Here is a 14,829-nt window from a genome sequence, read left to right as displayed (position 1 = left end):
TATTTCCTTAAATCTCACTGTATAAGACTAGCACTATGACATTATCAGCCAACAAGGTCAAGAATAACTACTCCTAATATTTACTTTAGCTACTATAGTACACTGAATGAATCTGATTTGTAAAATAATAGAAACTACACCTCTTAATATATGACTTAAATGCAGAGATTTGCTAAATTGTAATTCAAGAACCTTTACGTTGCTTGTATGTAAAGTCTTCATTTGAACTCAAACTGCCTTTATACCCGATTAAATAAAATTACAGGTTGTTAAATACAATTGCAGTACGATAACCTTTAAAGAAGTCTTTTATTATGGAAAAATTTCAAAATTATCTAAAAGTTGAGATAATGTGAATGCCTATGTACACATCACATGGCTTTAACAATTAGCAACTCATGACCACTCTTGTTTAATCAATCTCTGTACCCACTTTCTAACTCTCTTCCCATCCACTTTCTCCCTCCCCAAGCTGAATTATTTTGAATTCCAGATAGCATATCATTTCATCCATAAACATATCAGTATGCACTTCTAAGAGAACTCAAAAAAAAATGCCGTTTACCTATCTAAACATTCAACAATAATCCCTTAATATCAAATTTCTATTCAGTGTTCAAATTTTCCCAGTTGTTTCAGTGTTTTTAATAATTTGTTCAAGTCGGGAACCAAATGAGATTCACAAACATCAATTGGTTGACATTTCCTTTATTTCTTTAAATAAATTGTCTTTCTCTGACAGTTTATTTGTTGAAGAAACCAGTTCATTTGCCTGCACAATTCCCAGCACACCAGACCTGCTGACTGCTTCTTCAGGCTGTTAACATACTCTTCTGTCCCCAGTAGTTCCTATAAACTTGCAATTAGATCTAGAAGTTTGATTATATTCTGGTCCAATTTTCTTGCAAGAATTCTTCATAGGTGATGTTGTATACCTTTGTTAGGAGTCACATATATGACTGTTTCTTTTTGTGAGATAAGCAGTTACGGATGATCAGTGGTTTCAACTTGGGCAAATCTGTCCCCCAAGGGGGCATCTGGCAATGTCTGGAAACATTTTTGGTTGGAACAACTTGAGGAAAGGTGGCGCTCCTGGTATCTAGTGGATAGAGGCCAGGATGCTGCCAAACATCCTACAAAGCAGAAGACCACCCTTAACAACTATCTGGCCCAAAATGTCAATAGTGCCAAGACTAAGAAACCCTGAGCTAGATCCTTTAAACAGTGGTTACAAAATCTTCTATCATTTCTTCATTTATTAAGTGGAATATTACTATAAAGGGAAGCCTTGCCTCAACAATTGTATATAGTTGGTACCAAAGACAGGATAAATGCTTGACTCTTTCCTTTTATTTAGTAGTTTTCAAAACGATAAGTTGGTTCCCTCTTATCCACCTAAGATAATCAGTGAGGGTTCTGTTGGGTTTTAGTATCATTATGAACTCATGGATTTAAATATGCTTGATGTGTTTCAGTCCACTGCAGTCTTTCTTACTGATGCTCAAATCATCCTATATTTGGCCAGTGGAAACCTCTTAAGTTAGCTCCAGAGTCCTTCTGACACTTCCCAGTAGTCTTAGACAGCTTCCTCACTTTGGTACTTCCCTCCAGGGGGAAATGGTGTTTAGAGAGTACAATTTAGATGTGCTCATCACTACTATCTCTCCCTATTTTTATGAACACTACCAAACTTCCCTTTTATTCTTCCAGATTATTAGCCTTCAGCCAAAGAAATCCTACTACACTGTTAAAAATAATCTGTCTCACTAGAACCATGTATGACACTTTCACACAACTCACACAGAACTATTAACTACGTAATATCACTCAGTAATATTAACATAATTAATGAAGTATTATATAATACATAAATAAAATATAACATAATAAATAAAATTCATTTTCACCCTATGGTGAGTAGACTGCTCACTCAAGCGTAATGAAACATTATTTATTAACTGAAGTCATTGATCTTAATTAATCTGAAAATTTCATAATTTAGCATGCAGTAAAGTAACTCAATCCTAATTAATCTCCAGTGGAGAAGTGGTTATCTAAGGGAGGTTTATTCAGTGAGGGACTATTTCTACTGGAAAACCACTCAGAGAAGTGCTATTGTTTGTTTGTTTGTTTGTTTGTTTCAAAAGCTAAGATTCCTAAAAGAATATCCTGGAACAAATGTTACAACTTTCCAAAAAGCAGCACTAGTGGAGGTTAGAGATTTAGAAATCACACTAATTCAAAGAAAGACCTAGAAGCTGCTTGAGTAAGTAGCTAAATTTCTATTTGAGCACGGTACACGAGTTGCAAACATATCAACTCTATCCATAGAGAAACTCAGCACAGAGCCAGGCATATAGTAAGTTCTCAATAAATGGTAAGTGAAAAGTTTACATACTTCCTTCACTTCCTTGAAAATGCTTACAAACTCTTCATTGATGGCCAAACTTCTGCGTTCAATATCTCCACGTAAATTTCTTCGAGCGCGCAAACTATTTTCAACAAAAAAGGTTGAGAGTGCCTTGAGAGCTTCCAACATCTCCTACATAATTGATAATAAAAGAACATTACTGGGACCGATTTTCAAATGTTTTTCTAATCTCAAGCAAAAATTTAATGAAATCATTTCCAAATAATTTGTTTCCATTACACAATCCAAAAAATACTGGATAACCTTCACATTACTGAACAGTAAACTTATTTCTGAGACACAATAAGGACATACTTACTTGTGCATTGTGACATATATACGTTATTCAATGCAGAACTGTTTGGAACTGCAAAGATTAGAAAAAACCCTAATGTCCATCTAAAAAGGATTGGTTTAAACACATTATGATACAGCCATTGAAAAAAAGTGGAAATTCTTGGGACTTCCCTGGTGGCGCAGTGGTTAAGAATCTGCCTGCCAATGCAAGGGACATGGGTTTGAGCCCTGGTCCGGGAAGATCCCACATGCCGCGAAGCAACTAAGCCCATGCGCCACAACTACTGAGCCTGTGCTCTAGAGCCCGCGAGCCACAACTACTGAGCCCGTGCGCCACAACTACTGAAGCCCGCACGCCTAGAGCACGTGCTCCACAACAAGAGAAGCCACCGCAATGAGAAGCCCGCACCACAAGGAAGAGTAGCCCCGGCTCGCCGAAACTAGAGAAAGCCCGCGCGCAGCAACGAAGACCCAACGCAGCCAAAAATAAATAAATTTAAAAAAAAGAATTAACATGTAACAAGAAATAACTGCTGCGGCACTGTGCTGAGCATTTCACCTGGATTCTCGCATTGAACCCGCACAACCCTGAGGTTACAGGCAGTATTCCCAATTTAGAAACTTAACATAAGCTCACAGAAGTTAAAGGACTTATTGAAACCATAATGCACCAATTTGGTGGTTATATCTAATAAGTGGTGGTCCTAGAGCCAATCTTTCTTACTCATTATAGTATAATGCTATTGTTTACACACCAATTCTTATTGACAGCTTACTGTCAGTTACCTAAAAATTTATCTATAAATTTATCTATAAAAATTAAATTTTTATAGATAAAATTCTATATAGATAAAAAATTCTAAAAATGTACCTATAAAATTCTCACTTATACACATCCTTTTTTCTTTATGCCACCATGGCATGACCAATATACCTAGCGACTCAGTGATACAGAAGAGATAATCTGCTACCACGGGAGATGAAAAGTCCAATCTAAGTTTCAGGAGGTACTTGGGAGAGGATGCGGACAGTTTATCTTGTAAAGAAATACAGCATGAGCCCATACATCATAGACAGTACTTAGCTCACAACAAAAACTAGTAGCCATGAGCAGGTGGTAGCCCTTTCACGCTGCAAATTATTTTAATTGTTTTCACCTGTCAATGGAAAGGCTCAAGGATGCTTAGCCCTGACCTCCTGTTCCTCCTAAGCTCCCCCATTCGCGCTGCCTTATTTTGTAGTTTGCTCTTTTGCATGTTTCTTCTCCTGCCCGGGGGTCTCCTCTCCCCTCCCTGCTCAGACCCCCGAACAACTGCGGGGGCAGAGGACTTCACCGTTTGCCTTCCCGATCCAGAGTCTTCGAAGAACAGTTTCAATTAAATATGGGGCAACACCCAGGAAACCTCTTTGCTCTTCCAGGGGCTCCCCGGCCTCCCCTTTCTCACCTGCCCCACGCCGGCAGCGCAGCGGGTCCCGCGGGCCTGGGGTCCCCTCCGTGGCGCGGACAAGGGACGAGCCCGAAGGCGCCGGACAGACACCGCCCCCAGCCCGGGTCCGACCCGCGGACGACGCAGCACCCTCGACCCCTCCAGTCCCGCTCACCTTGTCGTTGTCCAGCCGTGTGTCCAGGATTTTATGCAGCTTCCGCGATAGCGGGTTGTTAGTCTGCGCCGAGGGCCCGCCGGCCCCATTGTTGAGGCCGTTGGCAGCCCCGGTGGCGGGCACTGCGACCACTTCCCCGCTGCCCTCGGCCATAGCGCCGCGCGTCCCGCCCCCCAACTCTGCTCCAGCCACCTCAGCCCAGAGCACTACCGCGCCGGAAGCCCCGTAGATCTGCCGCGCAGGCGCCCTCGGAAGGCTCTGCTTCGCCCACTCCTGTGCCGCCAGGCTGCTATAAGTGGTAACAGCTGCTGGGAGGGTAGAGCAGTCGGGGGAGGAGGAGCAAGACCCGCCGGGTGAGAGGAGAGTAACGCGAGATTTTGCAAAGCGGATTGAGAGGAGAGTAACGCGAGATTTTGCAAAGCGGACTGAGAGGAGAGTAACGCGAGATTTTGCAAAGCGGACTGAGAGGAGAGTAACGCGAGATTTTGCAAAGTGGAGTGAAATTCAAATCAGGTTTGGAGTTTGGCGATTACGGTTTATGGGATTAAAGGTACTTCGGGATCCTGAATCTGTGAAAGTCTGAGCTAGACTTAAGTAAAATACACTGAGGCCTGTGCCTGGGCAACTATGTTCAGTAAAAGCTAACTCTAGTTAAATTCACTTTAGAATACTTTGTAACCGTTTCCTGCTATGAAGGAGATTTAAATGCAGATGTGGGAAGAATTCCAAAATATAGTATGTGAAAAAGCAAGGCGAGTTACAGTGTGTATAGTGTGATCACTTGTGTGGTGTGTGTGTGTATGTGGTGTGTGTGTGAAATAGAGGTACGTGTAAATTTAGGCTTTTTTTCTTTCTTTCTTTTTTTTTTCAGGATGGCATTCCTTTGGAAGAGAGGCTTCCAATTTTCATTTTGTACCTTTCCAGACGGACTGAATTTTCTGATCTTCCCCGTGGGTTCCTTAATATATCAACGGCGGTTATTAAGGTAAGGTAATTATGGCCTACTCTTCTGTGTTTATTTGTACTTCTCTGAGTTTGCAATTGTAAAAAAAAAAGGAAACAAAATAATTTGAAAATTAGGATGATATAGTAGGATGAAGACAGGGAAATTATTATAAAATTTAAATATATTTAAAGCAATTTGTATATTTTTTAATGTTCACCTATCATTCTTTTATAAAGCTAACAATAAATTCTAAGTTAAGGGCTTGAAATCAATACTTTTAAACAGTTCAAATCAGTATTTTCCAACAGTTAAAATAAATATTCAGGTAAGCCTCATCAGAGACCTAGGTTTTATATATGTATATATTTATATATGTGTATATATAATATTTATATATAACAATTTTTATTGAAGATAAAGGTTTTCTTTTATTGAAAATGTAAAAGATATTTATGTATATTGAACTCTTTAATATAGTAGACACTGAAAGTATTAGAGACGGGCTCTGACCTAAATATTTTAATTTAACGGGCGAGCAAATACATGCATGTAAAAGAGTAGAGCATTTTTATATAACAAAGCATTTTTAAAATAAATTTATTTATTTATTTGTTTAATTTTGGCTGCGTTGGGTCTTCGTTTCTTCGCGCGGGCTTTCTCTAGTTGTGGCGAGTGGGGGCTACTCTTCGTTGCGGTGCGTGGGCTTCTCATTGCGGTGGCTTCTCTTTGCTGCGGAGCATGGGCTCTAGGTGCGTGGCTTCAGTAGTTGTGGCACATGGGCTCAGTAGTTGTGGCTCGCGGGCTCTAGAGCGCAGGCTCAGTAGTTGCGGCGCACAGGCTTAGTTGCTCCGCGGCATGTGGGATCTGCTCGGACCAGGGCTTGAACCCATGTCCCCTGCATTGGCAGGCAGATTCTTAACCACTGTGCCACCAGGGAAGTCCCTAACAGAGCATTTTTATATAACCACAGAAGAACCATGCTGAAGCGTAAAACGTGGACATTCTTACCTTCCAAGTAGCAGTTGAAAGGAGGGCCACTTCAGTTTCCCCCTCTTCCCCTTTGGTTGGTTATTAAAGCTTTCCTGCTCTTTGGCTTCTGAAATAAGTGGAAGTCACATCATTTTGGTCACTGTGATTTCATCAAAGTATAATATGGCATTTATTAAAGCCATGTCTGGTGAATCATAGAATAAAACAGAATGCTCAGTCCTCTACATTCTTCCCTGTATTAAAAACAATAGCTTCTATTATTTAGTGTCCAAATTTATTGAGAATTAGGCTCCATGCTGGATCCTTTTAATACACTGTTGTTATCTGCATAACTACCCTGCAACATAGGGATCATTACCATTTTATCATGTCATTAGTATTCTGTTTATGATGAGTAATCCAAGGCTACACAAGTCTTCCCGAGGACATAAGACTACCTCACATCTCACCGTTAGTTACCAGCTAAGTTGGCAGTAGTTTTCAAATTCTACTTCTGCTTCCTCAGTTTTCATTTTGAGTTGTGTACACCTCTCACTTGGGATGTAGGTGAAAACTTTTGCATCCAAACAAACTTTCAAATGTATTCTGTGTTGGTGTTGTCTTGACACTGTTCTTACTACCTTTGCACTGACACCAGCACTATTTCTCTAAAACAGATTTGGTCCTATCACTTTTTTGCTTTAAAAACCATGATGGCAGTTATTGAATAAAATAACTTTTTAGTATGGTGTACACATACCTTCATAATCGGATCTCAGAGTATCACTGTAGTTTTATTTCTAGGTGCTTGCTTGTGATTACAACACTCAAGCCACCTGTATTTTCTGGGCCACAAACACATCCCAAACTTTTAAGTCTCGATACATTGGCTTATACAACTCACTCTTCCAGGAATGTGTGCTCCTGTGAAACTGGTGAAATCCTATCTGTCCTTCTAGCTCCACTCAAATATCACTTCTTCTCTGTACCTTCACGTAGCTTCCCATCTGGCTTTGGGCAGAATTAATTGATATGTCATGCAAATTCCATAGCACTTAATATAATACAACACCTCTAATAACTTGTGTCATATAATTATTTTTAAATTTACTTAAGTTTTGTGTTCCTCCACTAGACTCTAAGTACCTGGATGATGGGAACTTTGCCCTCCTGGTTTCCAGCACAATATCTTACACAATATATGTGCTTATTAAAGGCTTACTGAATGAAAAGTATTGAAATGAAGGTTTTGTGTTTTTTAAATTTTTTAAATTTTGGCTGTGTTGGGTCTTCATTGCTGTGCACGGGCTTTTCTCTAGTTGCAGCGAGTGTGGGCTACTCTTCATTGTGGTGTGTGGGCTTCTCACTGTGGTGGCTTCTCTTGTTGCAGAGCACGGGCTCTGGAGCACAGGCTCAGTAGTTATGGCTCACGGGCTCTAGAGGACAGGCTCAGTAGTTGTGGCACACGGGTTTAGCTGCTCCTTGGCATGTGGGATCTTCCCAGACCAGGGATTGAACCTGTGTCCCCTGCATTGGCAGGCGGACTCCCAACCACTGCATCACCAGGGAAGTCCCGAAATGAAGTTTTACAGCTTTATAAGTTAGAGTTTTTTTCTTTTGAAGTATAGTTGATTTACAGTGTTGTGTTAGTTTCTGCTGTACAGCAAAGTGATTCAGTTATATATACGTATATGTATATATATAAATTATTTTTCAGATTCTTTTCTATTATAGGTTATTTCAAGGTATTGAATATAGTTCCCTGTGCCATACAGTAGGACCTTGTTGTTTATCTATTTTGCATATAGTAGTATCTGTTAATCCCAAGCTCCTAATTTATTCCTCCCCTTCTTCCCCTTTGATAACTGTAAGTTTGTTTTCTATGTCTGTGAGTCTATTTCTGGTTTATAAATAAATTAATTGGTATCTTTTTTTAGATTCCACATATAAGTGACATTATATGATATTTGTCTTTCTCTGTCTGACTTAACTTCACTTAGTATGATAATCTCTATGTCCATCCGTGTTGCTGCAAATGACATTATTTCATTCCTTTTTATGGCTGAGTTATATTCCATTGTATAAATCTTCTTTATCCATTCATCTGTTGATGGACACTTAGGTTGCTTCCATGTCTTGGCTATTGTAAATAGTGCTGCTATGAACATTGAGGTGCATGCATCTTTTCAAATTAGAGTTTTCGTCTTTTCCAGATATATGCCCAGGAGTGGGATTGCTGTATCATACAAAGATGAACTCAAAATGACTGAAAGACTTAAATATAAGACATGAAACTATAAAACTCCTAGAAGAGAACATAGGCAAAAAATGCTCTGACATAATCATAACAACGTTTTCTTAGATCAGTCTCTCAAGAGAAAAGAAATAAAAGCAAAAATAAACAAATGGGGCTTACTCGAATTTATAAGCTCTTGCACAGCAAAGGAAACCATGAACAAAATGAAAAGACAACCTACAGGATGGGAGAAAATATTTGCAAATGATGCAACCTACAAGGGCTTAATATCCAAAATATACAAACAGCTCATACAGCTAAATATCAAAACAAACAACCAATCAAAATATGGGCAGAAGACCTAAATAGACATTTCTCCAAAGACATACAGATGGCCAACAGGCACATGAAAAGATGCTCAACATCCCTAATTATTAGAGAAATACAAATCAAAACTACGATGAGGTATCACCTCACACTGGTCAGGATGGCCGTCCTCAAAAAGCCTACAAACAGTAAATGCTGGAGAGGGTGTGGAGAAAAGGGAACCTTCCTGCACTGTTGGTGGGAATGTACACTGGTGCAGCCATTACGGAGAACGGTATGGAGTTTCCTTAAAAAACTAAAAATGGAATTAGAGTTCTTACTTGCAATGAATAGGAACTGACTGGGGATGACTTAAGTAGAAATTTATTTAACGAGAGGATTTGGGGTAAGTATCAGAATTAATAGCAAGGATGAAGGACCACACTCGGAAGAGAACATGGGGAAACAAAAGGAAGCTGGGGACACATTACCATCATCAAAATCACTCCAGACAACAGCTCATCCTGGACCCCAATGTCATTCCTGCTGAAGCCTGGACCGACAGGTCACTTCACCCACTGACCCTGAACTTGAGGATGCCGCCACCGCACAACTTCCGGTGCTGTCTCTGGAGACTGTGTTGTTTAAAATTCTGCCACCTCCTGAGGAGTTGTCCCCATCTATGCTTTTTGTGTCCGTTTCTCTTGATTCCCTGCAGTGCCAGTTTCTTTGTGTCCTCAGGTTTTGTTTCTACATTTGTGTGTCTGGTTAGTTGAACCTAGAGCACATGTCCATGCTCTGTTTTCTACAAAGGCTGAGAAATCGAGTATGAAATTTTTACCTTTCACTGTTAATTATGTCAATTTCTCCGTGGAAGTTCTAGTAACGTACTGTCTCTCCTGTGTATTTCTCTCAGGGACTTTGAAGCATCGGTCCCACATTTCCTATCTCTCTTTAATCACGACTCCCTGAGCCTTTTCTTTGTACCTTCTATTACCTGCATTACTGCCTAGTCCTTGATTTTTAGGCATTGAGGCTTCTCACATGGAAATAGTTCCTGATTTCTCTCTTTTCTCTGAAACCTCATGAATTTTGAAAGCTGCTTCAAATATTTCGTTTTCTTTTTTTGATTCAGGCATATTTTCTGCCATAGTTCTCATCCTTCAGTTTGTCCTTAAAATTCTCCAATTTTAAGGTTTCATAACTGAAACCTTAGCAGTCATGAATGTAATGATTTCATACCTCTTTAGCAATAAAATGATTTCAAACCTGCAAATGAAATCTGCAGAATGAATAACTGCGGCTGGTCTGACTGGAGCCTGGGTAAGGGCCGGCTTTCTTTGCTAAGTACACCTTTTTTTCTCATCTGTGCAGCCTCCCCTTGGCTGCCTGTACCAGTTGGAGTTTGGGGTTGCAAAGTAACAGACAGTGTAATTTACTGGAAGGATGTGAAGGCAGCTCAGAGAACTGAAGGGAAGGCTGAAGGTCCAGCTGGGAACCAGCAGCAACTCCGGATCTCAGTAAGTGGAACCACTTGTTGGTTTTTAGGGCACTGCTGCTAATTCTTTTTTCTGCCTTTGCTCAACATTCAAAGTCCTAAAGCGAGTAAACTTTGACCACGTGCCCATCCATTGGTCAGGACACCATGTTTTATGGTTCCAACCTATTACCAAACTAAACTTGGGTGCGCTCAGCCAAAGCACAGCAAAGCCAATCTACCAACACCAGGTTGTAGTGAAGAAAAGTGCAGCATTTATTGTAAAGTGCCAAGCATGGGGCAAAGCAAGGGAAACGTGCAGCTCATGCTCAAAAGACCAGAACTCCCCAGTGGCTTTCAGAGAAGGGTTTTTAAAGACTGTGAGGGAGAGAGTCCCAGGGTGCATGATCAGCTTGTGCAGAATTCTCTGATTGGTTGATGGTAAGGTAACAGGGTGATGTTTCAGGAATCTCCGTCATCAACCTACTGGTTCCAACCAGTTTGGGGTCTACATGCTGGTGGTCAGCATGCAGTTAACTTCTTCCATCTGGTTGGGGTTTTAGTATCTATAAAACGACTCAAGGATATGACTCAGGATTTTATCTATAGCCATTGAGGAAGAATTAAAGGTTCTTGATTTTGTTTTATGGGTGAACTACTATGATATTGTCTTGTTTGACTGTTTTCCTTTGTTTCTGCATTTTTTTCACTTCTCTGATTAAATTTGCTCTTTGGAACTCTGGAAAGGCCTAGGAGGCTAAAGCTTTTTACAGACAAGAGGCAGGGGACATGAGGATGTCTGTGCCTGGGAAGGCCCTACAGGGTCCTGCTTGGTTTCAAACCCAACAGCACACAGTACTGGAGAGGTAATTCTGGTCAACATAATAACTATACATTTGTGGTCTGTGAGACAGATTAGGAAATAATCTATATTTAAAAGGTGCAAAATCCAACTAGATAAAGAGTTTAGTTACAGCCCCAGCACTGGGGGTAGATGGGACTGTCATGCAGATTTTAATTAGCTTCGAGCAAACAGATTAGTTGCAACTCAGTGGGGTGGGAGATAGTGTGAGTATGAGATGTCGTGCACCCAAATTAGACAATTATATTTATGACAGGGGTTATAGTAAGAATTGTGTCAGAAGTTAGAGTAAAAATAAAATGTCTAAGAAGTAGCCAGATGAAACCATTTCTAGATGAACAGGATTGGCATATTAACAGGGAGCTCAGGTAGATTATTCTGGAAATTGCCACTAGGTTCCAGGTCTCTGTCCAGAATCTCTAACCACAGCCTGAAATTTTTTGAGTAAAGAGATGATAAAATGACTTAGCAACTCCAGGAATATGTAAAAATAAGCATGGAGAAAATAATGATAAAATCCTTGGAATCAATATTTTTGTACCAGTTTGGAATGTTAAGGGCAAATCTAGGTGACCACAACTGCAGAAAATAAATGAAAAAGAAAATGGGAAATTTGAGCAGTGTATATAATCATCTGAAAAATATAGGTTGTCGTGTTTTTAAATCTGACATATTAAACTTGTAAGTTCAATTTGAAAACTTTTTGTGTGTGATTTTAATTTTAAAAGGTATAATAGTATTTGATAAGTTTTAACAGCATTTATAAGTTTAAATAAATCTGAATCATCAAATCTTTATTATTAGGTTTTCAAGTATCATTTAAGTACTTAAGAATATTTTGTGGGTTAGGTTTGTAATTCTACCTGCTTATCTGTTTGAAGTACTTTAGAAAACCAGATATATGAAATATTTAAGTTGAAAAGTTTTAGATAATTAAGTCAATCACAAAAAAAATCTTAAATATTTAGGAGAACATAACTTGCATGACTTTAATATGAAATATTTAAAATAATACATGAATTAAATTTATGAGTTGTACTTAATGCTTGGGGAAATTTAATATCTTAAATTTGGAAACAAGTTGAGTATTAATTAACAATCACTAGGTTTGTAAATAGATTTACTTAATATTTAAGTTGTATCTTCAACTTACAATCAAAATTGTAAGGTATGAACTATTAGTGAAAATGAATGCAGATGTAAGAATTCCTTTCTACACACAAAAGCTATCTTTATACATTTTTTAAAAACCCCAGAAACCTTAATTATCAAATGATAATTCTCCAGAAAGCTATTGATATGTTGAAACCACTGGTAAAATTGTTGGTACCATGGTTCCAGAGTCAGAAAGCCTGGTTTGAATCTCAACTCTGCCACTATATGCCCCCGGGCAAGTCATGTTTTGCCTCCAATTCTCAATCTCCTCCTGTACAAAATGCTATAACACTACCTGGGTTATTGAGTAATGAGGACTAGATGAAGTAAGATGGGTGTAAGAGGTATTGTATAATCAAGAAAGTAACACATAGTTGCCACATTTATCTGAGCTATTTCACACACTCTCAGTGGAACTATGCAATAATCCATTCCTGCCCAAGTTTCATACAACAGTCCCACATTATCAGATAAATAAAGCATATATATTTTTTCACACACTTCCTATCTCCTTTCAGCTTCAAGTTTCATCTGGCACTCACGTGTACGCATACATGTAAATACATAGTTTAATACTAAGGTGTAAACATCCATGCACTTTCCAGAGTTTCTTCTGGCCATTCCCTCTTTCCTTATACATATGCATGTATTCTCCAATAACAAGCCTCATTGTGTCTACTTGTTCATTCTTGTGGTCCGAATCTACAGGGTTGCCAGCTGGTCTCTCTTATTTAACACATACTACGCGTAATCACCAGATAGTAATGTCTCCAATTTAAATAGCCACAGGTACTATTTTCATTGTCCAATTTCTGTGCTGCAGCTTTAACATATAAACAATCTATTTCCCCTTCTTTTGATTTGGTCTCCACCTGTCACTGTTCTGCATAGGTCTGACAGCTTTTGGCTTTTAATTGATTGTTACTGATTTTGTTTTCAGAATAGACGAGTCCATGGCCTCTTATCAGCATTAAGCAGTCCACCAGTCACGGGGAATCTGATGTCTGTTGAACTCTTTTTCTGCTTGAGTTTCCCACCTACGCTGTGCTGTGCTTTGGCCATCCCATCCATCCCTTTGCCTGGAACGCATTTCCTCTCTTCCTCCCTTGACTAGCACTTACTCATTCTTTTAGAGTCTCAGGAGCCTCCTCTTCCAAAGATGCACCGAGTCAGGCCAGCTGTCCCTTGTGCTCTCGAATCCCCCTCCAGGTGGTTCTCTCACTGCACTTTCACACTCTGTGTCATTATCGACACATTTTTATGATATTATTCACGCTAATCTGTGAGCTCCCTGAGTCTAGAAACCATCTCATTCATCTTTGAATACTTGGCACTTCATGCAGTTTCTGAAATGTTGTTGGAATTTGATAAGTATTTGTTGAATAAATGAAAAATTAATATGAATAAATGAATAGACTGATGTATTTGAATAAATGATGACCCAAATTGTAGAAAATATATTCTATTCTAAACCAAGCTGAAAACACAGCATTTCTGTTAATATTAATGTCCTCACCCTTCATTCATTTTCCCAGAGGAGAAACTCAAGGTTACCTCTGCTTCATCTCCACTACGCCCCTCACTTTCCCTGGTAATGAATCGTGTATTGAAATCCTTCACAGAACTCTTGTATCTACCGCCTCTAGCTCCCCCTTCCTAGTCCCATCGGTACCTCCCTATTCAAGACCAGAATTTTCTTAACAATTTATTAACCACTTCCCTTCTTTCTCTTTCACAGTTCATTATAAAATAGTCCGTGAAATAGTCTCATAGTACATTGGTACCAGATTTCTTTCTTAAATACAGTTCTTGATATGTCTTGATGTATTGATATATCACTTCCTGGATCAAAACCTTCAATGCATCCCTATTCCAAATGTAAAGCAGCGATCCCCAAACTTTTCAAAAGTATCACCCCCCTTCAGCTAAAACATTTTGAGAGTGTGCAGTGTACAGATACATACATATTTATAACTATATATTTAAGTTATGACTGTAATAACATGCTAGAGACATAAACGGGCATACGTTGCATTCTTAAACAGGTACAAAAACATAAAAGGTTGAGATAAAGAGAAAATATATTTTGAATAATTTTTATTTTATTAAGGTTCAGAGAACTTTTTAAGTCTAAATTTTTATTCATATTATATCATACATGTTTACTTACATATGCATACAATTTATAGATAGTATGTCTGCTTAATTGTTTTACATTAAAAGATTTTATATGTATTTATTCATATTTATGGTATGTATATATATATGCTTCATTATTTTTTAAAACTTTGGTTAATACTTTGTGATACAGCAACTGAAGTGGCTGCTCTCATTCCAAGTTCAGTTTATTTTAATACCTCGTTCAAGGGCTATCATGGAAAAAAACTCAAGATTTCGCAAAGGCACAATACTGTTATACCATTGATAAGAAGGTTCATCATAAATAACATGGGGTTTATAGCTATATTTCAAATATCACTTTTTCTAATACTATTTCTTATCACCTCTCATTAGATTATCCTCGGTTTTGTCTTGTAATGTAGGTGATGAACATCTTATACTTGGAGGA

General features: G+C 38.8%; 1 protein-coding gene and 1 long non-coding RNA gene across 3 annotated transcripts in view; one reads left to right on the top strand and one right to left on the bottom strand.

Moving 5' to 3' along the window:
* The window catches only part of COG6 (component of oligomeric golgi complex 6), a 61,370-nt gene extending 56,773 nt beyond the window's left edge, over positions 1-4,597 (bottom strand). The window contains exons 1-2 of one of the 2 annotated variants that reach the window (XM_060080144.1): positions 4,310-4,597; positions 2,399-2,542 (exon numbers count right to left, since the gene is read on the bottom strand). In XM_060080144.1, coding sequence (XP_059936127.1) covers positions 2,399-2,542; positions 4,310-4,462 — 297 coding nt within the window. In that variant the 5' untranslated portion in view covers positions 4,463-4,597. The remainder of the gene's footprint in view (positions 1-2,398; positions 2,543-4,309) is intronic. The other variant, XM_060080143.1, reaches the window with a different exon arrangement.
* A 188-nt stretch (positions 4,598-4,785) lies between these two features.
* On the top strand, positions 4,786-11,804 carry LOC132477733 (uncharacterized). Its single transcript, XR_009530312.1, has 3 exons — positions 4,786-4,859; positions 5,181-5,294; positions 8,438-11,804. It is a non-coding gene; the product is annotated as an uncharacterized LOC132477733 (long non-coding RNA).
* Positions 11,805-14,829: the final 3,025 nt, after the last annotated feature.

Source organism: Mesoplodon densirostris, chromosome 17 (genome assembly GCF_025265405.1).
Source record: "Mesoplodon densirostris isolate mMesDen1 chromosome 17, mMesDen1 primary haplotype, whole genome shotgun sequence".
In the NCBI taxonomy this organism is placed as follows: Eukaryota; Metazoa; Chordata; class Mammalia; order Artiodactyla; family Ziphiidae; genus Mesoplodon; species Mesoplodon densirostris.
Note: the sequence above shows the minus strand (reverse complement) of the source record. Positions and strands in the feature narration are given on the sequence as shown.